We start from the raw sequence: 26,926 nt of genomic DNA on the forward strand, positions 1-26,926 counted from the left end.
GAATCTTTACCCGTGCGTCATCATTTAAAGCATACGAAAAAGTCAATGATAAGTCGGAAATTGAAATTTACTAAATGCAACAGCAAGTGACAGTAAGTGACTTGCTGTTGCGTTTAGTAAATTTTAATTTCCGACTTATCATCGACTTATTTCGTGTGTTTTAAATGATGACGCACGGGTAAAGATTCCCGGACTCAACTGCACACAGTTGCTTATATTTTCATTGTATACGAACGATTCCATCAATTATGTTATATTCTGCAACGAGCATTTTATGATGGTCATTATGATGCTATTATGATAGACACATGTCATATAGAATACGAGCATCATAATGACAATTAAATGTAAGTTGTATACACGATTTTTTCTATGATCAATATACAACAAAAAAAAATATATTCAAATTTATTTATTATGTAACACAAACAAATTATGTAAGTAGGTAGTAACATAATTAAATTAATTATTTGGTTGATACATTTATATTTCGAATATTACAATCATTAAAATGAATTTGAGGTTAAATTTTCAATATCTCTAACGGATCAAAGCGTATGCACTTGACATGACATTGCTCATTGTGTATGGCCACCTTCAATACAGAACCTCATTTCGCGATTCTATCGGTTAAAAATCTGTATCATCATGAAAATCTATATCCCACGGAAGCTCATTATGATAGGTATTGAAATCGTAATTGATATATTAAAGTATGAGCGTAGAAAGACATATTAATAATTGCAATATCTACCTTAGTTTATGATTAAATATTTGTAAAAATTTTTATTATTTTCTGAACATAATATTAATAAACATAACCAGTAATACTTTATAGTTATTTAACCAATAAGTGTATTAATAAGGGCGATTAACAATTGAGATATTTTAACGCGTGAGCGGTACGAGCGCGTTAATATTCGAGATTGGTAATCGCCATTTTAATTCACGAGTTCGTTACAAAACTTTTCCGTCGACCATACTTTTCAGAAATAAAGATATATCCATCTTTTGATTTTTCAAATACACAGAATTTTAAACAATAAAGTAAATAATGACATACAATGACAGATAGTACTAACAGCGGATACTTGATTTTAAATTTTTTAGTGGGAATATAAATAGGTATATGTTTGGTTGCCTACACCACAGGTTACTGCCAATCACAGAGCGTTTAATTAACTTATGCAAGCAATCTATGTTGTGTTGCCTATAATGAAATCGTTCATTAATAGAAAATCATTAATTAATAGGGGTCATTAATAAATGATTTTGAGGGTGTTAAAATTGATCATAAATGGACGGTCGACGGAAAATAACTATTACTAATCTCCAAATGAAACCACCAATTATTGTGAAACAATTTTTTTATTCAATAAAATGATGAAAGTGTTTCGACATCATTGCCACCATCAGATTTATAATAGGGGAAACAAAATCTGAGATACGCAAGCATAAACAACTTTATAAATTAATTATTACTGAAAAGCTCTTAAGACTCCACTCTATTTTCAAAAATTTGCAACGGAGTCTAATTTAAAGACTATTATTAATAACACAGCACTGGAAAACTGGAAACGTGACTTGGTTGCCAACGTCATAGGAAACATCACAAAACACACAATGAATACTTAACAAACATTTAATAATGGGTTCAGTTCAAAACGTCAAATTGTTCTCATATGGGTGCCAGGAGAAAGGTTGGGACCAGAGTTAGTAACATGTGTCATTGGTCATTGTTCATACCCTTTTATGGATTATTATCACTATAAAAATTCCGAATAGTTTTGGTGCCGATTGACAGTATTACAATGTAGACACGTGTCACTAGCTTTGGTCCCTCTTTAAAATGGCAGCCATATGAGAACAATTTGGGTTTTGGGTTTATTTAATAACCCAGTAGATGCCATTAGGTAGTAAATATTTTTAAGTATTAGATAATTGTGTAGTTTGTGATGTTTTCTATGAGATTGGCAACCCAGTGACTTTTCAAGGGCTGTTTCGGTGATTAGTCATCGTTATTATCTCACAAACCATATTAGAGAGATACTTTTCATTACATAAATAATATTTTATTTTAGGTAGTTTCACCATCAGCGTAATAGGTTCATGCGCATTTGGAATAGACTGCAACAGTTTCGAAGATGACAATCCGTTCAAGCAGATGGCCAATAGAATCGTAAACAGAACACTTTCGGATGACGTCAAATTTGCTGTTGCAATCAACTTTCCAAAATTAGCTAGTGCTATCAGATTGACTTGGATACCGAAGACTATTAAGGAATTTTTCACGAAAGTTGTTGTTGATACTGTTACGTATAGGGAAAATAGTAAAATTGATCGTAATGATTTCTTACAAGGACTGATCAATATTAAGAACGATCCAGAAACAAGAGGAAAATGTAAGTTAAACATTATTTTTACAGTTGGTTTTCTTAATTCTGTTTGTCGTTGACATCGTTGCCTACTTAAGAGGATCGGTACGTATTTTCGGCTGCAATGCTATTCAAATGGGGATTCATTTTTTTCAAATCCTGAGAAAACTAATAAGTATTATTGAAAAATTTAAACGCAGAATGAAAGATTACGTTATTAGCGAGGGCCGAAAGTCCCTGAGAACTTCTATAATGTTTATTTTAATAAGTTACAGGGGTGAAAAAACTAAGAGAAAATTTAGTGTGATTTTTAATTTCAAATATCTCATTCAAAATAAACTTTTTATTTATTCTAAGGGACTTTCGGCCCTCGGTAATAATTTAGTCTTTCATTCTGCGTTTAAAATTTTCAAAAATATTTATTGGTTTTTTCAGGATTTGAAAAAAATGAACACAATGCCGTGGTAATATTTTCCAAATCTGTCTTTGTCTTACAACGCACTCAACCGAATATAATATTGTCAGCATATATTGTCAGTCAGACACTGACAATCAGTGACAATTTTAAATATTTGACATTGCATCGGGAATATTTTGAGAAATTGATTAAATATTATTGATATATAGTGTGTTTGATAAATAATTGATTTAAGACGTGAACTTAATAAAAAGTTATTTATTGTGTATTATTTGTGGAAGATCCAAGCAGAGAATACATCAGATATATCCTGTGATCCAAGTATTTTGTTGTTAGAGATGTTCAAAATTGTAAGCGTTCCAAAATAACAACATATTATTAAAAAATCACTTTAACACTTTTCCTATTTTCTCGATTGATTATTAGTTTTTGTTGTACAAATAAATTATTACAATCACTGAAAACATAGTTAGTGAAAAAATTATCACATTTATTAACTGAATTAATAATTTGCAATTATAAAAATAACAGTTATCCAAGAACATTCAAAAGCCATCTCTTTAAATTAATTATGACATTTTCAAGTAGAATGACATTCTAGTAATGTTTACATATCCACACCAGTGTGAATTTTACTACACGTAATTTGCCGTGTAAAGACAGAAAAAGTAGGGATACACGTAAAATATTTGCGAATTATGTACCCATAGCCTTAAGTACCTAATAAATTTGTGTTACTAGAGTACAGCAAGCCCTCTTATCAATGATGATCTTAATCTTGAAAGGAAATCTGTTTCAAGGTTTAAAAATCATTATTGCGAAGTCTCAAATAACTTTTACGGTTAAAAAAAAGAATGTGTGTGTACTTTATACGCACCTAAGAAGTTATACTTCTATTATATGATTTCAACGAATTCAATATAGTTTTAACAGTTTATTTATATTTGATTTAAATATTAAACTAATTTTAATACTTACTATTTTCAAAAAAATTTTATTAAAACAATACTACAAATTAAAGCAATAAAAGAATAAAACACACAAAAACATTGAAAAATACCACAAAGAAATGATTTCTGAACAATAATTGTTGGCAAAATTTTTAACTAAATACGTACTTTAAAAAAAATTATATAATAAATATATTTACTATCATAAAATGTATAAAAAAATAAAATAAAAATTCGCATTGGGGATCGAACCCGCGTATATTAGAGATTTTAGATTTGAAATCCAAGCACATTAGCATTTAGGCACTTAGACATATCTGTCATGTGGGAAGATACACCAACTAAACGTTATAAACTTTACAGTTGTTGCTTATTTTCTGAATTTAATCCAATTAATTTGATTATTTTGGAATTAAAATATTAAAATACAACAAAACATAGAGTAAGAGACCAATATATTAGATGAATATTGGTAGAAATTTTGTTGGTAATCAAATTATGTAAATCAAAGCATTACTTACTAGGTAGGTACCTACATTTTACATTTTCCAAATAGGTATGTAAGTTTTTATTACAATATTGAAACATTTACAATTTCGTACCTGTTGCTTTTAAAAACTATTTAAAAAGTCACTACAATTATAAAATTGCTTTTGTCTCTGTCCTCACAACAATAAAAACTAATATAGCTACACAACATTTGTTTACCCATAACCGCCATATTGAACAATTATTGATAGGTCATTGTAATACCCAATCAGAGCACGTAGGGTAAAGTACCCAGTTATTCAAAACATTGTTAGTTGTATTTTCACTTACAGATTTGGTAGTAGTTTTAGATTAGAATACTGACGTCTTTTGATTCAACTACCATCTGAATTATTTTCTAGAGTTTAGAAGCTAAAAAAAAACTAAAAATAATTTATTCATGTTACTTATCGCCAGAGCTGGGCAATACCCGGATACAAGTACCCGAATTTTGTACTCTAAGTACATTTTGGGTACTCAGTACCCAGTACCCGAGTACATTTTCTATAAAGTACTCGGTACTCGTACCCGTAGCGTATGGGTAAAATACCCGGTACCCGCGTTTATTATACGAGTACTTTTTGTAAGTGTAAACTTGTCGTTGCATGTGGGACAGCAAATTAATAGCAACACGCAAAACGCCGTTTTCAGTATCAGTCCATTCGCAAAGTCAAGCAAACGCCTATTCCCTTATGCCATAATAATTAATAGCCCTCGAAGAAATGCTCTGAAGAACTGATGGAACTTTGAAATATTAGTTATCTTAAAAGCCAATAAAATTAGTCAGTGAGTCTGAGTGGTGTTATACTGATAAGTCTGTCGATTTACTTCTAAACGAAACTGAGTTGCTTGACTATTTCACTCATCTTAAAATTTTCACATAATCTGACCAATCACAAACCAAAGACAGCTTGTGTTATCGCGAAAACACCAACTGTCTTTCAATTCTGATTGGTCTATCAGCTTCGTGTTTTCAACGACGTAACCATGGATACCGATCGCAAAGCAAAGTTTGACGTTTGCCAAAAAAAATATTGTAGCTGTATACGTCAAAATGAGTCGTTTCGGTGGTACTTCGAACGAAGTTATAAACCAAAACATTGAAGAAAATATACCGAGTAACACAAGAAAATCTAAATCTTATATATGGAGACAATTTATGATGTTCTGTGTGGATCGCAACTACAAATTAGATGCAGAAAATAACAACGAAAGACTAGCATTCATTCTAAAAGACTCGGCCTTCAACATGCGAAAAATTGATGGTAGTGATTACAAGGAGAGTGTTATTAAAACCATATGGAACACTACTGCAAAATTGGTACAAGAAAAATATTTCTGTGAGTATCAGAGACATATTGATCCCTTCAAAGATATAACCTTCAAGGAAGCGAGAGCGGCTCGTGATAGTAAGAGAAAATTGTTGCAAACTGTACCCGATAAAAGGAAAATGGGTTCTGTCGCTATGACTTCGGATGAATATAAAAATATGTGCTTACAATGGGACGAAGACACGCCAGAGGGACTCCAAAAGGAGTTTTTTCATATAGCTGCCGTAGAAATAGCTTGGAGAGGTAACGAAGCAAGTTTTTCCATGTTACATTTTTTCAAGGAAGAGACTAACAACAAAGGCTGTTTAACAAACAGAATTGCATATAACCCGATATTCTCCAAAACCCGCCAAGGTGGTGATAAAAACTGTGCAGATAATAAATGGCTTACTCAAAATTTGAAGAATCCTGAAATGTGTCCTGTGAGATTATACCGGAAACTTATATCGAAAAGGGAAACTATTACCAATGATAGACTTTTTCTGACTGTGAATGGCAAGTGGAATAAATATAATAATAGTAATTGGTACAAGAATTGTCCTATTGGTATTAATACAATATCCAAATGGACAAAAATGTCTGCAGAAAAGATAGGATTAGACACTAAAAAAGTGAAAAATAACAAATCACTCTAATCGTGCCACTGCAGTTAGTCAGTTACTACAATCTGGCGTTAGTGAACAACAAGCTATGAAAATTACTGGACATGGAAGTTCGAACTCGATGAAACCGTATTTACATCTTAGTGCCGAACATCATCAGAACATAGTGAATACTTTTAGGAATACTCCAAGTACATCAAGTAATAATACCAACAATACATTGTATCCACCTAATAACGGTCATACTATTCAAAATTTTTACAATTGCACCGTTTATAATAATTATAGTCGAGAATAATGTATTTTTTTCGTGTACAAATTATTTATTGTTATAGGTAAAAAATAATTATAACAAATTATTTATAGTTATAATAAATATTTCATGATTATGACTAATTGTGAATTATTCAAAAAATGGGTAGATTTGGGTTACCTAGATCAAATGTATTATTATTAAATTCCTTCCTCTCATTCTACTGAATTTTTGACCTATCACTTTGTTCGTGAAATAGTCTAATAAAATACCACTCGTGATTTAATTTATCTTATAAGTCTGTCTTTTATTTCCAAACTCAACTGAGTTGCTTAAAGAAAACACCACTCGTCCAACGGACTCGTGGTGTTTTCGCGAAAATTGAATCACTAGTGGTATTACTATTGATTACAGTAAACCTGTGTTACCGGCCACCTGCCAAAATCAGCCACCTGCTATTTGCGGCCACCTTTATAATACGGACGCGGCCAAATAATCACATATTTTTAAAGCCCATTTTATAGAAATTGAATGTGAATGTCGGCCTAAATAATTTTGTTAAAATCATTTTGTCTATTTGTTGATGGAAATTCCAGTACTATTTATTAGGACCTATTGTATCTACCTAAACAGGAGGTCACAAGGTTCTTAAAATCCTATAATAAAATGTCGTAAAAGCGTTGTAAAGGAGAAACGTTTGCCACTATTTATAAGTATGATTTCAATTCACAAAATTTGGCCGAAAATATGGTGTAAAACTCAAATTATCAAAGGATATAAAAAATAAAAGGGAATTAAAAAATTCTTTAAAAGAGCTTAACAGCAATCTGTTTTTTTTTTTCGTAGTATATAGTATGTACCTACCTAGATTTGTTTTATATTAGGATATTAAAGCAGCTTTAGTAGTTTCCGTTTATGTATAGCATTATATTTGCTTTTATTAACCAAATAAACAAAGTTCCAATTATCTTTTATGTATTTGTGGACTACAAAAACTGGAAATACCGGCCACCTTTCTATATTGGTAAGTAGTTCCTTCATTTTTAGTGGCCGTTACTGACAGTTTTTATTGTATTAATCAATGAACAATTTTTAAAATTCTTATTTTTTTATTTAAGTTGGAGTTGTACGTTATTTTATGTTTTCATGACTCATAAATAAATATATTTAGAGAGGCAGAGATAATTATTACATTCTTATCTTTTTTCGGGTTCTATATTCAAATGTAGTCGAAATAAGTACCCGAGAAATTCGGGTAATTGTACTCTGAGTATTGTACTCTGAGTACTATTTTTGAGCAATGTACTCGGTATTCTGTACTCGTTTCTCAAATATGAAAAGTACCCGGTACTCTGTACCCGAGTACAATTTATCAGTTTCGCCAATGATTCGTTAATCATAAAATAACTTTTCAGTAAACGACGAGACAGCTATCACAATGGACGAAATAGTGGCTCAAAGTTTCGTGTTTTTCGTAGCAGGCTACGAAACCAGCGCAACCACTATGTCATGGGTTTTATACGAGATGGCTGCCAATCCCGACATCCAAGAAAGAGTTAGAGAAGAAATAGAAGAAGTACTAAACAATCACAACGGCGAAATCACCTACGAGTCCCTCTGCGATCTTAAATATATGGGTCAATGCATCGATGGTATGTCTTGGTTAATTTATATTCACATTCATATAAATATGTTGGTAGTCATATTATAGATATTGTCGTCATGGGTGATAATCATTATGATTTGTATTTTAAATATTATCTTTAAAAAGTTTCCACCGGCATATGTTAGATTAGAGTGTTTCGAGTTTTATGTATTTTTAATAGATTCTACAAAAAAATTAATATGATAATTTTTTTCTCGAAAGTAAATGAAATATTTTTAAATTTATTACTTTTACTTAAATTTGTTTTTTTTTAAATTTAATTATTTTACGCCGAATATAGTCTGAATATAGAGGAAGTGGGAGCAGCATAAATGAAACAAAAATATTAATAACTCTTAGAAATGCATCCATGTATACAGTTTAACTCATTGCTATTCTCTACGTAATACGCGTTTTATTTGGTGTAATAGTACATTATATACCGCGGGACTGAAGTAGTACATTTAATCCTGAAGGTAAAGTTTATGGCCCGACCGCAGGGAGGGCCATAATTTACCTGAAGGATTAAATGTACTTCAGTCGCAAGGTATATACGATACTTTTCGTACTTCCGGTATGATTTTATTAATTATTTCAATAATTTCAATCAGTTTTTTCTCTCTTCAACTCATTTAATAAACTGTCTTTAAAATAAGTTACCATAGTAACATTGCGTTGTGACAGTTATAATTTAGAAACATTGTCATTACTAGTGTCATTGTAAAGAAACATTGTTATTGATAATTATTGGTATCATGAGTGAAGAAGGTGTATCTGATATTGATAAAAGAGCAGCCGAAGTAGGTGAAGAATTGTTACCACCGAAATCTAGAAAACTATACGAGCAGCAGTACGATGCTTTTAAAAAGTGGTGCCGCTTAAAAAATGTGAGACAACCTACTGAAAATGCGCTGTTAGTCTACTTCGATGATAAATCAAAAGCGGTTTGTGCCTCAACTCTCTGGGCACATTACTCAATGCTGAAATCGGTTATTAACATTAGAGAAGATATTGATATAAGTAAATTTCCAAAATTATTAGCTTTTTTGAAGAGAAGAAATGAGGGATTTAAGCCAAAGAAGTCAAGAATTCTCACGTCTGAGCAGGTAGATCAGTTCTTACGGGAGGCTCCGGATGATAAATATTTAATGCTTAAGGTAAATTTGGAAATTTGTTTATATTCAGAAATTTTAAGAAATCAATTTTTTTGTAGGTTGCACTTATTTTGGGCGTTGCGGGAGCTTGTCGTGGAAAAGAGTTGGTTGATTTAGAAATCGACGATGTGAGAGATTTGGGCGATTCCTTCCTAATTGCGATTAGAAACACCAAAAATAAAATTGACCGAAATTTTGTGATCAAAAATTCAGAAAACAGTGCCATCAGTTTTGTGGCGATATTTCGGAAATATGTGGCATTGCGAAAGACAGGGACAACTCATTCAAAATTTTTTGTTCAATACATCAACAAAGAATGTACTACGCGAGTAGTAGGAAAAAACATGTTTGGTACAATTCCACGGCAAATAGCAGCTTTCTTGAAATTAGAAAATGCGACGTCTTATACGGGACATTGTTTTAGACGCACATCTGCGTCTTTGTTAGCTGATTCGGGAGCAACAATAGACGTGCTGAAGAGACATGGAGGATGGAAATCCTCCAACGTGGCCGAGGGATATATTGAATCGTCTATTAAAAATAAACAAAAAATTTCAGATAAAATATTTGGTCAAGTCGCCGATTCGTCCACTATAGTTATGCCACAGTCCTCATTCTCGCTTCCTGTTTCCGCAGGATCTTCGAAACAAACACCAGTTCAATATGAAAAGGACCTATCTGTTACTCGTCAGTTACCTGCTGCATTAACCCAGGAAAGACTGGTCAATATGACGAACTGTCACAATATTAATTTGAATATTAACGTTAATTACCATTCTAATTAATTATATTTTTCAATAAAATATCCCTTAAATTCGTTTGTTTGTGATTTAATCGTTCCGGGAGTTTCGTCAATATTTAATCCCGGAGGGATTAAATGTGACACTTTAGTACCTGTCACAAGGGAGTGAAGTTGTCACTTTAGGCCCGGAAGTACGAAAAATAATATTACAAACTCTGTCAGTATCACTGAGTTCAAACTTCGTGGGTAACTTAATATACGAGCGGTTTATAACCTGTATAAGCAGAACAATCTTCTTCTTTTTCATAATCCTTAGTGCCGTTCAGGGCGTCGGATGTCGGGTTCCGCCTTTTATCCATTTGTTCCATGCGCTTCTATTGGTGGGCAGGTTCTTCATATCTCTTACACTCATGTGTGTCCTTTCATCTATATCCTGGATCTGGTCCATCTATGTCTTCTTTGGCCTTCCCTTTTTTCTTTTGTTTCCCATTTCGGCTTTTTGTACCTTCTTTATTATTCACTTTTGCTCCATTCGTTGTATGTGACCAAACCATTTTTTTCTATTTCTACTGTGCCAAATTTTTTTTGATTCTATTCGTATTTCTAAAAGTTCAAATGCAGTTTTTTAATTTTCCAAATGGGGCGGAAATTGCTATTGATTTAATTTTCACACTGAAAAATAGCTATTTGTATAACAAGGGAGGAAAGTGCTACTTTTCCTCCCGAGAATGAAGTTTACTGCCCGACGCATAGCGGAGGTCAGTAATCATTCAAGGGAGAAAAAGGCACTTTACTCCCATGATATACATATGGTTTTTCCACCTTCCTCAAACAACAAGTCATTTTTTCAATTTTGCTTAATTTGTTTATGTAACTAACCAACAAAATTTATTAGAACTAAAACTAACAAGTATGTACAATATAACTGTCAACTGTCAAATATTAGTCAAGTTATTAATGTAAACATTGTTAAATCAAAATAACAATTTACTGTTTTTTTACCATTCTGCAAAATACAGGGTGTTTTATAAATAAACTTAAAAATGTATAGATACTTACGTAATAGAAAATAGATATTGTAGTAGGGCGTCAATAAGTTATATTTCATGACTGAAATACCATGACGTCACTTTTACTTTTCCACCCTAGCGAGGTGGAAATAGCTATTTGTATAACAAGGGAGGAAAGTGCTACCTTTCCTCCCGAGAATGAAGTTTACTGCCCGACGCGTAGCGGAGGTCAGTAATCATTCAAGGGAGAAAAAGGCACTTTACTCCCATGATATACATATGGTTTTTCCACCTTCCTCAAACAACAAGTCATTTTTTCAATTTTGCTTAATTTGTTTATGTAACTAACCAACAAAATTTATTAGAACTAAAACTAACAAGTATGTACAATATAACTGTCAACTGTCAAATATTAGTCAAGTTATTAATGTAAACATTGTTAAATCAAAATAACAATTTACTGTTTTTTTACCATTCTGCAAAATACAGGGTGTTTTATAAATAAACTTAAAAATGTATAGATACTTACGTAATAGAAAATAGATATTGTAGTAGGGCGTCAATAAGTTATATTTCATGACTGAAATACCATGACGTCACTTTTACTTTTCCACCCTAGCGAGGTGGAAATAGCTATTTGTATAACAAGGGAGGAAAGTGCTACCTTTCCTCCCGAGAATGAAGTTTACTGCCCGACGCGTAGCGGAGGTCAGTAATCATTCAAGGGAGAAAAAGGCACTTTACTCCCATGATATACATATGGTTTTTCCACCTTCCTCAAACAACAAGTCATTTTTTCAATTTTACTTAATTTGTTTAGGTAACTAACCAACAAAATTTATTAGAACTAAAACTAACAAGTATGTACAATATAACTGTCAACTGTCAAATTAATATTAGTCAAGTTATTAATGTAAATATTGTTAAATCAAAATAACAATTTACTGTTTTTTACCATTCTGCAAAATACAGGGTGTTTTATAAATAAACTTAAAAATGTATAGATACTTACGTAATAGAAAATAGATATTGTACAGGGCGTCAATAAGTTATATTTCATGAATGAAATGCCATGACGTCACTTTTACTTTTCCTCCCTAGCTAGGTGGAAATAGCTATTTGTATAACAAGGGAGGAAAGTGCTACTTTTCCTCCCGAGAATGAAGTTTACTGCCCGACGCGTAGCGGAGGGCAGTAATCATTCAAGGGAGGAAAAGGCACTTTACTCCCATGTTATATATTATATGGTTTTTCCACCTTCCTCAAATTAATAACAAGTCATTTTTCATTTTTACTTAATTTATTTATATAACTAACCAACAAAATTTATTAAAACTAAAACTAACAAGTAGGTACAATATAACTGTCAACTGTCAAATATAAGTCAAATTAATAATGTAAACATTGTTAAATCAAAATAACAATTTACTGTTTTTTACCATTCTGCAAAATACAGAGTGTTTTATAAATAAACGTTAAAATGTATAGATACTTACGTAATAGAAAATAGATATTTTATTCGCGGTGTGCATGCAAGTACTTGGAAGGGAAACGAGAAACGACCGTGCGCGAGTCGCGGAGAAATATTGCAACTATCTTAAATAATTCATATTGTCAATTTAAATTGTCAAATTGACGTATATTTCATACCTTTTGTCATTGAAGCAGAAAAATTATATATTGCTCCACAATATTGATATGATATGCAATTATTATATAAAGGTAAATTTAATTAATTGTATTTTGCTTGCAGTACTGCATTTTAATAACTAATTTTATTTACTACATACAATTGTTTACGTTTGCATAACATAACCTGCATCTTAGTTTTTCTTCTTATTATTTTTTTGGACCATGGCCTTGACAATTATCCAGTAACCAGGACTAATATAATTGGCCAATATAATTAAAAGTGCGAATAAAAGTACAGAGCGTAGAAATAGGGGTCGCTTTGCCGAACTTGCACGGTCCCAATAGGGCGTCAATAAGTTATATTTCATGAATGAAATACCATGACGTCACTTTTACTTTTCCTCCCTAGGGTGGAAAAATATTTTCCTCCCTAGGGAGGAAAAGTACAACTTTGCTCCCTACAATCAGGTCCGGAAAAGTTTACTTTCGGTAGAGGTAGGTGGAAATAGTTATTTTCCTAACTAGTGCGGAAAGTGATACTTTCACGCACGAGACTGCCGTTGACCCGAACGACGCGATAGCGGAGTTCGGGCAAGCAGACGAGTGCGGGAAGACACTTGGAACAATGGATGAGTTAGGAACAATATTTTTTCTAGGGCCATACGTTTGGAAAAAAGCCACAAAAAATAGAGTTATATCAATTTTTATTTAGAAGTGAAAATAAACAAATTAATTCTTTGGCAAGTTTGTCAAAACCAAACTTTCAATCAACGACGACGATATTGGTTTCCATGACGACAATTCAAAACCATTGTAATTTTCTACTGATCTGACTTTTAAATATTATGTCAAAATAATTTTATTTCATTGAATTTTCGCGCTAATTTCATTAAAACATGAACACAATAAGATGAATTTGAAATAAATTAGTGAATATTATCTAAATATTAGTTTATCGCATGTATTATAATGTATTAAAATGCCATATTACAAGGTATTTTACTTTCCCGCACGCCGTGCGGGAAAATTTACTTTCACGCACGCTGTGCGGGAAATTGCAACTTTCGGAAACGAAATGCGTGCGTTAAAGTGGCTCTTTTAGAACGGCCGTAGAAAAACAATTTTACCGAATCGCTTTGAAATCGATATCTTTGACGTATCTCATGGAAAATATAATATTTTTTTTAAAAAATGCCTTAATTATTGATTTTTCGGGTTTGTTTCTAAAAAACTACTAAATGATTTATAATTATATAGAAAGTTTTATAACCGTTAAACCTCTAAGTATAAGTAAGAATATTTTGACAAGGATAAATGTCGTTTGACAATGTCGTTGAAAATATGGATCCAAATATTTCGAATGTCTTTCGAGCAGTCTACCACTCTGTTTAAATTTAAAAGTATGATTGTATATTTATAGCAAGGTGAAACACTTACCCTTACCAAAATATTCTTACTTATAGATTTAAAGATTTTAAAGCTTTTTGTAGAATTACAATTCATAGAGTAGTTTTTATAATAATATATAGACACAAAAATATCTAGAATCGAATAAAAAAGCTTTGGTGCAGCACAAAATATGTAAGAAAAATTAGTCAGTATATTCCCTTTCTATTCGTCTTTTTAGGGATAAACCGTTCGCCTATAAATAGCATAATGTATTGCTTTTCTTAAAAATATTTCTATCCTTCAGACACAAGTTTTTTTAAAGGTGGTGGCATATTATAAAGTAGATGGCAAGAACGCCTGTTTTTTCTCCCAAAATGTTTGCCTCAATTCAATAAGATTTTGGAATATATATCTGGACCTCTGAGGTAAACTACACTATGTCGACATGGTGTTGTTTTGAACAAGTTCCTTTAATCCACTTATTTTATTAGTTGGATTATACAAATTGGTTATATATTATCACTAAAATATGGTTATATTGTCTTTCAACCAATTATGGGATATATCAGATTTTTATTAACATCCTAAGTGCTCTAAACTTTGTTGCAAACACAGGCTAAACACAGTTGCTCGAAATAATATAGTAGTGTAGTTTACCTCCAAAGTCCAGATATGTAAAAGGGCAAAATTGGTCACAAGGGCATTAACATAAACGGAAAAAAGCTTAACCCTCTGAGATTTGCAGATGATATTGTACTAATAACTGATAGGATAGCTGGGGCCAAAGAACTTTTAAATCACCTCTACTTGTCCTTGCTAGAAAGGGATTCAAAATAAATATATCTAAAACCCAGATGATGATAAATCTTGTAGTCAGTGAAGATAATTATGAATATGCGTAGGAACAAGAGCCATACCAAATAATGGCATATAAATACCTAGGTCACGAGATTCGCATAGGAAAAGATAACCAATCCGTTGAACTTATCCATCGTATGACTGACTTGGGCAGCCTTCAGCAAGTTGAACCACATTTTCAAATCATCCTACATAACAGTATGTATTAAAAGAAAAATCTTTAATCAATGTGTTTTGCCAGTGTTGACTTACGGAGCGGAAACGTTGACCATGACATGGAGAGTGCAAACGATCCGTGTGGCTTAAAAAAGGGCAATGAAGCGTACTATGATGGGCGTTTCACTGGAGCGTGCTATGCGAGAATAATATAACTGGAATCTAGACGAAGACCTGTTACTTATCGAAACAGAGGTCGTCCATCAACACGTTGGACTCACGATCTAAAACTTTGCCATAGGAATTGGATGCAAGAGGCACAAGACAGAAACTTATGAGGGAGATCTATGTCCAGCAGTGGACAATCGAAGATTTAATGATGATTCCACATCTAGATTTAAACCCTCAATCAAGGACTTAGTTCTAAAACATCTGCGTAATGAGTTAAGTTATCCAAAATGGATATGTGCGTAAAGCATACAATAGTACCGTGGAATTTGATGCAATAAATTGATTTTCAGACAGTTGATGCATTGGTGTGGGTGATGAAGATCACCCACACCGCCATCTTCTGTAAACATCTATCAGAAAGATGTAGTGGTTGATTCGTTGTTCTCCAATGTTTAGTGGAATGTCCTCTGTAGGTCTGTTACGGTAGCAGGTAGGAACTCCTTTTGGATAGTCGTATCAGGGAAATTGAATCAATCCCTGCCTTCTGCAGATTCCAGGTGTTTCCTGACCCGGGAAACTAGTACCTGCTAAGGGTCCCCTGTCCAGGGTCACGGATGAAGCCCACAACGGCATCCAGGGCGGAGAAGAAGGTCTTCACAACGGTCTGGAGGACGGAGGTGGCCCTGGTTTTAGGGCTTGTATAAAATCGAACCTGGAAATCGGCAGCTGGTTTTTCAGTATCTGTATTGAGCGGAAGTCATTTAGGCCAGAACGGTCAATACAGAATAGTACTCGGTGCGGTGGCAACCACTTAAACAGCGTGTACACAGCGGTGTAGAAAGCCAAGGGAATGACTACTACACTATTTTTCCCAGGTTAATCAATATGGCTGAGGAAATAAACGATGGCCCCGAGTACGGGCGCTTCTTAAATGGGGCAGGGGTGCGAAGAATCTCCCGCTTGGCCAAATTTGATATACAGAGAAGTTGTAGAATAGGCACATGGAATGTGCGGAGTTTATATGAACCAGGAAAAACACACAATGCCATAAATGAGATGAAAAGGCTGCAAATATCAATTCTGGGTATCAGTGAAATGCGATGGCCCGGATCTGGCCAATGCCATGTGGATGATCATGAAGTGTATTATGCAGGAGAAGAGAGTAATTACCATCGTCATGGTGTAGGATTCATAGTCTCAAACGAGGTTAGCAGATGTGTTAGAGCGGTATGCCAGGTATCTGAACGAGTCATAATGATTCAGTTGAACGCGAAACCCAGAAACATAAATTTAATACAAGTGTATGCACCGACAGCGGAAAGTGAACTGGAAGAACTTGACAAGTTCTACGCCGATGTAAAAACTGTTACCGACCAACTCAAGACTAGAGATCTCACCATTCTGATGGGTGACCTTAATGCTAAGATAGGAAAAGGCAGACAAAGTAATATTATTGGCTGTTATGGGCTGGGCGATAGAAATGAAAGGGGAGACTATTTCGCAGATTTTTGCAAAGAACATAATCTATGTATAATGAATACCTTTTTCAAATTACCTAAAAGGAGATTATATACGTGGAAATCTCCAGCAGATACCCCCAATAATATCGTAAGAAACCAAATTGACTACATAACCATCAGTGAGCGTTACAGAAATGCAGTAAAGTCTGTAAAAACCTATCCTGGCGCCGATGTGCCATCTGATCACAATCTATTGTTAGCCGAAATAAAATTAAAACTTAAACGGATAAAACAACCACGATCCTCTAACAAACTGGATACCGATTTTATTAGAAACAACAGTCAGGGGATTTCAAACAATTTAGAGAGCAATTTTGAGAATAGCGAACAACAAGAATCCATCGAGGATCATTGGAACCAAATCAAAACGATTATAAGCAACTCAACTCCAAACTTCAAAGAGAAAAATCAAAAGAAGCAACAGTGGATGAACGATGAGATTTTGAATTTGATGGAAAAAAGACGCAAATTTAAGAATCAAAACATCGAAATGTATAAACGCATTAATAAAGAGATAAGGACTAAAATACGAGCGGCAAAAGAAACATACTTTGAAAAAAAATGTTTAGAAATTGAAGAGTTGCAGAGAAAACATGATTCATTTAATATGTATAAAAAAATAAAAGAACTCACCGGTCAGAACAAAAAACATGCAAATAACATCGTTGATAGAGACGGAAAACTGATTATCACTGATTTGGATAAAATAGACAGATGGAAAGAATACATTGAGGAACTGTTTAATGATGAAAGGCCCGAGCTTGAAATTAACGAAGTAGTTACAGGACCTGACATAACTATGGACGAAATTGAACAAGCAATAAGATTAGCAAAGACCAGAAAAGCGACGGGACCAGACGAAATACCGAATGAAATAATAAAGCTCTTCGAAAATTCAGGTAAAAGATCTCTCCTTCATCTTTTTAATAAAGTTTATCAAACTGGCTATATACCAACGGATTGGCTGCTGTCGACTTTTGTGACGATACCTAAAAAAGCAAACGCGAAAAGATGTAGTGACTACCGAACCATTAGCTTGATGAGTCATGTTTTAAAGATATTTTTACGAATTTTGCACTCTAGGATGTACCAAAAAATAGAAGAACAGCTTGGTGATACACAGTTTGGATTCCGCAATAACCTTGGGACCAGAGAAGCACTGTTTAGTATTCAGGTTATGGTACAGAGATGCAGAGATGTCGGACATCCGGTTTATATGTGTTTCATTGACTTTGAGAAGGCCTTTGATCGGGTAAAACATACGGAAATGATTGCTATTCTTCAGAAAGTGGGTATTGATGATAAAGACCTACGCATTATCAAAAATCTTTACTGGCATCAACGTGCAAACATCAGGATTGGCTGGGACACGTCTGAAGAACTTCAAATACGAAGAGGAGTAAGGCAGGGCTGCATTTTGTCCCCACTAATATTTAACATATATTCTGAGTTTGTTTTCAATAAAGCAGTGGATAATGCTCAATGTGGTATCAAAATGAATGGCGTCAATATTAATAATTTGAGATATGCGGATGACACGGTGTTAATTGCGAGCAATTATGAAGAACTTCAACATCTGATTAATAGGATTACCACAACGTGTGATGAATATGGACTCAAGCTAAACACCGCAAAGACCAAGGTGATGGTTGTCAGTAAGACGCCAATACAACCGGAAGTAGTAACAGCTTATGGTGAACAATTAGAAAGAACTAACAGTATCACCTACCTTGGTTGTAATCTAAATGAGAACTGGGACATGAGCAAAGAAATTAGAATACGTATAGAGAAGGCCAGAGCTGCATTCTTTAAGATAAAGAAACTTTTATGTGGAAACAACATTACTTTGAATCTTAAAATTAGATTAGTGAGATGTTATGTGTTCTCTACTCTTTTGTACGGTGTCGAAGGTTGGACTTTAACAGATACTCTTCTCAAGAAATTGGAAGCCTTTGAAATTTGGGTATACCGAAGAATCCTACGAATAAGTTGGGTGGATAGAGTTCGTAACGAAGTTGTTTTGCACCGGATGGGAAAAGTCACAGAAGTCGTCAGAACAGTTAAAAATCGAAAACTTGAATATTTTGGCCATGTTATGCGACACCCAGAGAGATATAATATACTCCATTTAATAATACAAGGCAAGGTAGACGGAAGAAGAGGGCCAGGTCGAAGAAGAACGTCATGGCTTAAAAACCTGAGAGAATGGTATAACAGATCCTCTGCATCCCTTTTCCGAGCTGCCGTTAACAAAATTACTATAGCCAATTTGATAGCCAATGTTCGATAATCGAGCACGGCACATGAAGAAGAAGGTCTGTTCCAACAAAAATTTTACCCCCCAGAGTCTTAGATACAAAGAGCTTCTTCAAAATTTAAGAAATCACGTCAATTTTTATTGGGGAGGGGGACGAATTTTCATGCAAAATTCATGCCCTCGAATATAACCCCTACTTCCCCGAATCAACCCCCAGTTTTTTTTAAATAGCAAGTGTGGTCGAGTGGCACATCATTTGAAAAGTAATTTTTTTCTCTATACGACACACTATTTTATTTTAATTTACGTAAAAAGTTTGAAGATAATTTTGTACTTAACAAGTTTATTTTAAATTAGTTAAATCCAAAATTATCTACAAAGTTATTCAGCAAATTAAAAAAATAGAGGGCCGTGTAGAGAAAAAAATTACCTTTCAAATGATGTACCACTCGACTACACTTGTGATTTAAAAAAAAACTAAGGGTTGATGCGGGGCAGTAGGGGGTTACATTTGAGGGAATGGATTTTGCATGAAAATGAACTGTCGTCCCCCTTTTAATACAAATTGACGTGTTCTTTTTAAATTGTGGAGAAACTCTTGGTTTCTGGGTTTCTGGGGGCGGGGGTCAAATTTTCGTTGGAACACACTGTATACATATATTGTAGGGTGTAGAGAGGTTACGATATAAACTCTAAAAGATATAATAAATGACGGAACTATATACAAATATTTTATTTAAGAGGAAACAGTAGCGATCAACAGGTAGAAAAAACGCGTTCCAAGATTGCGGCTATAATTTTGAATATTTTTTCAAGATATTTGCCACATGTATTCGTAATATAATAAAGAATGGCGGTACAGAGCCCAACTTGAAAAGTATATTAATATGTGGAAATTACTCTGTAATTAAATACAATATTATATAACGAGCCTGTACCGCCATTAAGAAGAACAAAAAAATACACTTTCTTCAAATAAACCTTTTTATCCGATGCCTAGATTTTGTGTCATTTTGGAACTACTAATGAAATAAAAAATTTTAGGATCTAGGCATCGGATAAAAAAGTTTATTTGAAGAAAGTGTAGTTTTTTGTTCTTCTTAATGGCGGTACAGGCTCGTTTTTTTAATATTGCATTTAATTACAGAGTAATTTCTACATATTATTATATTTTTCAAATTGGGCTCTGTACCACCATTCTTTATTATATTACTAATACGTGTACCAAATATCTCGAAAAAATATTAAAAATTAAAGCCGCAATCTTGGAACGCGTTTTCGCTACCTGTTGATCGCTACTGTTTCCTCTTAATATTATTTATACTTTTTCGAAATACCTATGTTAACAACTTCAAACAAACTGTACATTCTTAATTCTTACAAGGTCAATGAGCCTTAAAGCAGAAGTATAAATAGACGAAAAATTTGCATGTGCAATATTTTAATTACTTGACTTATCAGAAAATTCGTTTCATTAGAAATATGGTAAACTCAATATCTTGTATTTTTTCGATCTTAAATTTCGAAAGATATACTTAATTAACATTAAACATTTTCTTGATCTTTTCAGAAACATTAAGGAAATATCCACCAATTCCTTTTCTCACCAGAGAATGTTCTCAAGATTACCAGATACCTGAGACAAACATAGTAGTTGAAAAAGGCACAAGAGTCGTCATACCTACCATAGGTATTCACTATGATGAAGAATATTATGATAATCCAGATGTATTCGATCCAGAACGATTTTCAGAAGAGAACAGAAAGAACATTATTCCATACACATATGTTCCTTTTGGAGAAGGCCCTAGGTTATGTTTAGGTAGGTTAATATTAGTAATTAATTGGATTGAAAATTTATGTAAATCTTTGTTATTTGAACGTTACCCATTTATATCTCATATTTTGCACTCCCTCCTTATTTTTTTTGCTGTACTATCTTATATGTTTAGTTTTTGCTGTTCTTTCGATCTATTCCAGTTATTTTGATTCTTCCTTAAGGGGAAAGACGCAAAATGTCGCCTGTCAAAATTTTCAATGTGTTTTAAATGTATTCATTTTTTTCGAATCCTGAGAAATTTAATAAGTATTTTTGAAACATTTTAACGCAGAATGAAAGGTTACGTTATTACCGAGGGCCGAAAGTCCCTTGAAATAAATAAAAAGTTTCTTTTGAATGAAATATTTGTAATTAAAAATCACATTAAATCTTCTCTTTTATTTTCACCGCTGTAACTTAAAATGAACAATATAGAAATTTTCATGGACTTTCGGCCCTCAGTAATAATGTAATCTTTCATTCTGCATTTAAATTTTTAAAAAATATAAACAGTTTTCTCAGGATTCGAAAAAATAAATACATTTAAAACACATTGAAAATTTTGACAGGCGACATTTTGCGTCTTTCCCCTTAAAGTTAGACATGTAACAATTACTTGTTCATGGCTGTTTAGGTACTCCTTTGTATCAATCATACATTGTAATATTTTCCTAGTATAGGTGGTACTGGATGGTATGATGTAATTTCCTCTGAAATGAAAAACATATTTTTCATTCCAGAAAATTCTTTTATTTTATTCGATATAGTTTCCTTTTAGCTCAATATAATGACTTCGTCAATTTTCCAACTTCTTTATACCGTTCGCATAGTACGATTCCCGACGCTCTGCAAAGTAGGCGTTTGTTTTGTAAATTATCTTTTCGATCGAGCTGAATATTTTATTTACGAGCCATCTGTTTAGATTTGGTAACATATAATAATCAAAGCGGACCAAGTCAGGAGAATAAGCTGGATGAGAAAGCAATTCGAAGTCCAACTTATGAATTTTTCCCATTGTTATAACGCTCTTGTGAATCGCTGCATCGTCTTGGAGAAACAACAATATTTTTTTCTGCATATGGGGCCATTATTCACTGAGTTTCAGCTTTAATGTGTCCAATAATGCAAAATAATACTGGCTATTGATAGTTTTACCCTTCTCAAGATAGTTAATTATATAAAAGTACGCCTTTCATCATTATCAGAATAATCCTCCATTTGCCCCTGTCTCTGGTAACTCTTCTGCATGCTCTAACTTCAATAAGTTTTAAATCATCCTCTAAGACTCTAAGTTGTCACGATACTGAAGTCTTGGTCTTTCTCTGGTTCGTTGTCCGATTGACCCTCTTCGGTCAAAAGTTTTCTGTTGCATCTTCCTCTCGCCTGATTACATGTCCTATCCATCTAAGGTGTGGGACCTTAATGATTTTAGAACGTCAGATTTCTCAAGACAAACAAACATCGAAATTAACGACTTGCCCATCTTAACATCTGAAATAAAATACGCCTTAAAAAATATGAAATCCGAAAAAGCTTCTGGACCTGACTACGTTCATAGTGAAATGATACAACTTGTCTCCTTCTTCTTCAAGTGCCGTCTCCTAATCGAAGGTTGGATATCATCATCACTATCTTTACTCTATCCACCGCTGTTCTAAAGAGTTCTATAGAACTGCATCTAAACCAGTCCCTTAAATTCTTTAACCATGACACTCTCCTTCTTCCTATACTCCTTCCGCCTCTTATCTTTTCCTGTATTATCAGTCTTAGCATTTCATATCGCGGTCCCCTCATTACGTGTCCCAGATATTGTATTGTATACAACTTTTGGAAGAAGACAATTTAGAACTATTGTCAAGACTCTTCAACAGTATATACAAGACTGGTACAATTCCACAAGATTGGTTAACGTCTACGTTTGTGCCTATACCTAAATCAAACTACTCAAAAAATGTAACGAATTTCGATTAATAAGTCTCTTGCCCCATATTTTGAAACTATTTCTAAAAATTATCCATAACAGAATTTACAAAAAATGCGAAGAAGATATGGGTCCGGAACAATTTGGCTTTCGAAACGATATGGGCACTCGAGAACCTTTGTTCAGTTTCATTGTTCTCATGAACAAGTGTCGGGATCAACAAAAAGATGTCTACTTGTGCTTTATAGACTATGAAAAGGCTTTTGACAAAGTCAAACATGATCAGCTAATAGGATGCTAGCAAAAAAGAACCTGGATCCAAACTACATTAATACAATACGTGAACTCTACTTAAATCAAAACGCCTCTGTTAGAACCGAAATTGGTGATACTAAAACCATAAGTATCCAAAGAGGAGTTAGACAAGGCTGTATATTATCACCATTATTATTCAACTTGTACTCAGAGGAAATTTTTGCACGAGTTCTAGATGAAGCACAAGAAGGAATAAAAGTCAATGGAAAAATCGTGAACAACATCAGGTATGCCGATGTTACAGTACTGATTGCTGGCAGTGAAGAAGAACTACAAATTCTATTAGCGCATGTAGTGCGAGAAGGAGAACTATATGGCCTTAAGGTGAATGTAAAAAAAAAACTAAAACAATGGTAATTTCAAAAAAGCACACATTAGTTATAAACATCCTAGTCAAAAACAATCTCGTTGAACAAGTGAAAAAGTTTAAGTACCTAGGATGTTGGATACATGAAACCTTAGACCAAGAACAAGAGATTAAATAATGTAGAATAGAACAGGCAAAAAACACCTTCTTAAAGATGTTCTCTATTCATCTCTGATGTACTCATTACCCGCAATCTTGATCTGTCCCTACGATACCGCATGATAAAGTGTTATGTATATAGTGTACTATTATACGGCGTAGAAGCTTGGACGTTAACAGTCAGCTCATTACGACGTTTACAGAGCTTTGAGATGTGGGTATTTCGTCGAATACTGAAAATTACATAGACCGACCGGGTTAGAACTGAAGAAGTTTTAAGGCGTATGAATAGAGAACGTGAACTCACAGAAATTGCCAAGAAACGTAAAACATCTCATCTTGGACACATATTTAGACACGACAGGTATAACTTCCTTCAACTTATTATAGAAGGGAAAATAAACTGAAGACGCGGCCCTGGTAGACGACAAATGACCTGGCTGCGCAACATCAAAAATGGACAGGGTTAGACTTTCAAAGTCTAATAAGAAAAGTCCAAAATAGAGAGGACTTTGCAGAAGTCATTGCAAACCTTCGCTAAGAAGACAGCTCCCAAAGAAGAAGAAGATTTCTCAAAATTTCTATACAACTTAAAGCTGTAACACCTGGTCTAAAAACTTGCTATTTTTCTTTATTTTCTTCGCCATTTTGTATAAGTAACCACGTTTTTGCTCTATAAGGTGGCATTGGTCTTATTAGTCTTTTATAGACGAGCACTTTAAGTTTTTTTGATATTCAGGGATATAAGTATATAGGTCTGGATCCCGCGTATGAAAAAAAGTTGATTAATAGCAAGCTGAAAATTTGTTAATAGCTTAAGGGTGTCTAGTCGGACAAACTTTGATATATGGGAACACTGGAACAGGGGAAGTTTTAATTGTGGAACAGGTTAAAAATTTGGAACGGTCAGACCACGAAAACGGCACATGTATTTTGTCCGACAGAACAGACTTAAACTCTTCGAACAGAGATTAAACTCTCATGCAAAAATTAGACTGCTATTTATCACCAAATGGGCGTTTTAATGAGTGGAACATGTAGAATATGTCAAATGACAGGAATTATGACAGGTGATAAATAGCAGTCTGATTTTTGCATGAGAGTTTAATCTCTGTTCGGAGAGTTTAAGTCTGTTCTGTCGGACAAAATAAATGTGCCGTTTTCGTGGTGTGACCGTTCCAAATTTTTAACCTGTTCCACAATTAAAACTGCCCCTGTTCCAGTGTTCCCATATATCAAAGTTTATCCGACTAGACACCCTTAAGCTATTAACAAATTTTCAGCTTGCTATTAATCAACTTTTTTTTCATACGCGGGATCCAGACCTAATATATTATAATCTAGGAAATTATGTCTCTGCAATCCTAAAATATAGTAGCCAAGTCATTTTCGACTCTTTGAGCCAGTTTCGGCTACTTCTGAGTACTTTTATTTGATATCTGATATTTATCTGATAATAATATTTAACCTATTAGGCATTAAATTTATGATTATTTTTTAGGTATGAGGTTTGGCATCATTCAAGTAAAAGTAGGTATCATGACAGTTTTAAGGAACTATAGGCTAAGTATAAGCAAGAAAATGCAAATGCCACTCAAATTAACGCCTGCATTCATACCTACGCCTGAGGGTGGCCTATGGTTAGACATGGAAAAAGTTTGTTAATAGGAGGATTATTATCTACTGACATATTTATTTTAAGAGTTTTTATTTTTATAAAATAAAGTTGAAAATCCAACAGCTTTGTTTCGTTTTGGTAAAGAGAAAAGTTAATGGAAACTCTTGTACATGTGATACAATACAGTGCTTTACAAAACTAGCGGAAATTTTTTTTGAAGATATAAATTTTTAATATGACACTGCCGAAGTAAGCTCAGGACGACTGCGAATGTATCTATTGATCGAACATATCCCACAAGTTTTTAATGGGTTTCAGCATTTTTTAATGTGTCAGCTCTGATCACTCCATAACTTCGATTTGGCATTTCCGTAGACATTTTTAATAACGCAGATATTAGGCTTGCTCATACTGCGAGTTAACATCATGTGCAGCAGATATCAAATGGTTACAAGGTCTTACAATGACGGTATAAACTAATGACGACCAAAAACATCAGCAATACACTACCATCGTTTACACTGATATACAGCTGCGGTCACTGAATAGTTTACACCTTCCTATTTACATTGTAATACTGTGAAATCGCAGTCCATTTAAAAATATCGCGCGTATTAAAAAATAAAAAGCAATTAACGAGTACAAAGATCCGAATATATAAAACAGTAATGAGTCCGGTGCCCATGTATGGGTGTGAGACGTGCATATAGAAAATCTAACATAGATGTGAATTGATAAAAGGTGGAGTAGTAAGGAAAAATTTTATGATGGAGAATCACAATAGAAGACGAGTTGCATTTTGTAATGAATTTATAAACCGTGAAGACAACTTTTGGTATAACGTTGCATTTTCCGATGAAGAAATATTTCAATTATATAGCAATGGTCGAAAAAGAGTTTATAGGCTGAGATATCTTAGGTTTGATTATTGGTAAACCTATCATTTAAGAAATAGTTGAGTATCCTCGGTCAACGTATAGGGATGGATAAGTGCTGAAGGCCCGGACGTTTGTGCTAGAATTGTTCGAGGATCTTTGGAAGAAACTAATGTTTTTCCGTGTCCTTCCTGGAGTCCAGATTTTTACCCCATCGATATTGTGTAGGTACACTGAACCAAAAAAGTACGTAAATATAATGAAAAAAACATTGATTCAAAAACGGGGAGCACTAATTTTTGTCCAAAGATCAGTATCATTGATCCAATGTAAGTAGATACATTAACTAATGCTCAACAACATTAACTTCTATGAATTGGTACCTTCATTCAATGTACTTTCTAGTTAAGAATCAATGTATCGGTACATTGAATCAATGTATCGCTACATTGAATCAATGGATCGGTACATTGAATCAATGTATCGGTACATTAATTGTTAACTAGAGAGTACATTGAATGAACGTACTAATTCATAGAAGTTAATGTTTTTGAGCATTAGTTAATTTATCTACTTACATTGGACAAACGATACTGATCTTTGGACGAAAATTAATGCTCCCCGTTTTTGAATCAATGTTTTTTTCATTATATTTACGTACTTTTTTGGTTCAGTGAATGTCATCTTCATGTATATTTGTATATAACATACAAATAGTTAATAAGTAAACAAAATGACTACTTAATATCTACATAAATATTACAAATATAGATTGAAGCAACGATTTTTTGCGGAATCTCAAACTAATGTTAAGTATCTATAAGTTTAAAAAAACATATATTTTTAATTAACACAAACAACTTTTTATAATGTAATTTGGAAAAAACTGAATAACTAAATATAACAGAAATTGATTCTTCT

General features: G+C 33.5%; 1 protein-coding gene across 1 annotated transcript in view; it reads left to right on the forward strand.

Annotated features, from left to right (window-relative positions):
- LOC114324959 (cytochrome P450 6a8-like) overlaps nt 1-25,250 on the forward strand; it is a 56,600-nt gene extending 31,350 nt beyond the window's left edge. Inside the window, exons 5-8 of the mRNA XM_028272886.2 lie at nt 2,082-2,402; nt 7,873-8,109; nt 20,562-20,813; nt 25,014-25,250. Coding sequence (XP_028128687.2) covers nt 2,082-2,402; nt 7,873-8,109; nt 20,562-20,813; nt 25,014-25,177 — 974 coding nt within the window. The 3' untranslated portion in view covers nt 25,178-25,250. The remainder of the gene's footprint in view (nt 1-2,081; nt 2,403-7,872; nt 8,110-20,561; nt 20,814-25,013) is intronic.
- Nucleotides 25,251-26,926: the final 1,676 nt, after the last annotated feature.

The sequence above is a fragment of the Diabrotica virgifera genome, chromosome 1 (genome assembly GCF_917563875.1).
Source record: "Diabrotica virgifera virgifera chromosome 1, PGI_DIABVI_V3a".
Classification (NCBI taxonomy): domain Eukaryota; kingdom Metazoa; phylum Arthropoda; class Insecta; order Coleoptera; family Chrysomelidae; genus Diabrotica; species Diabrotica virgifera.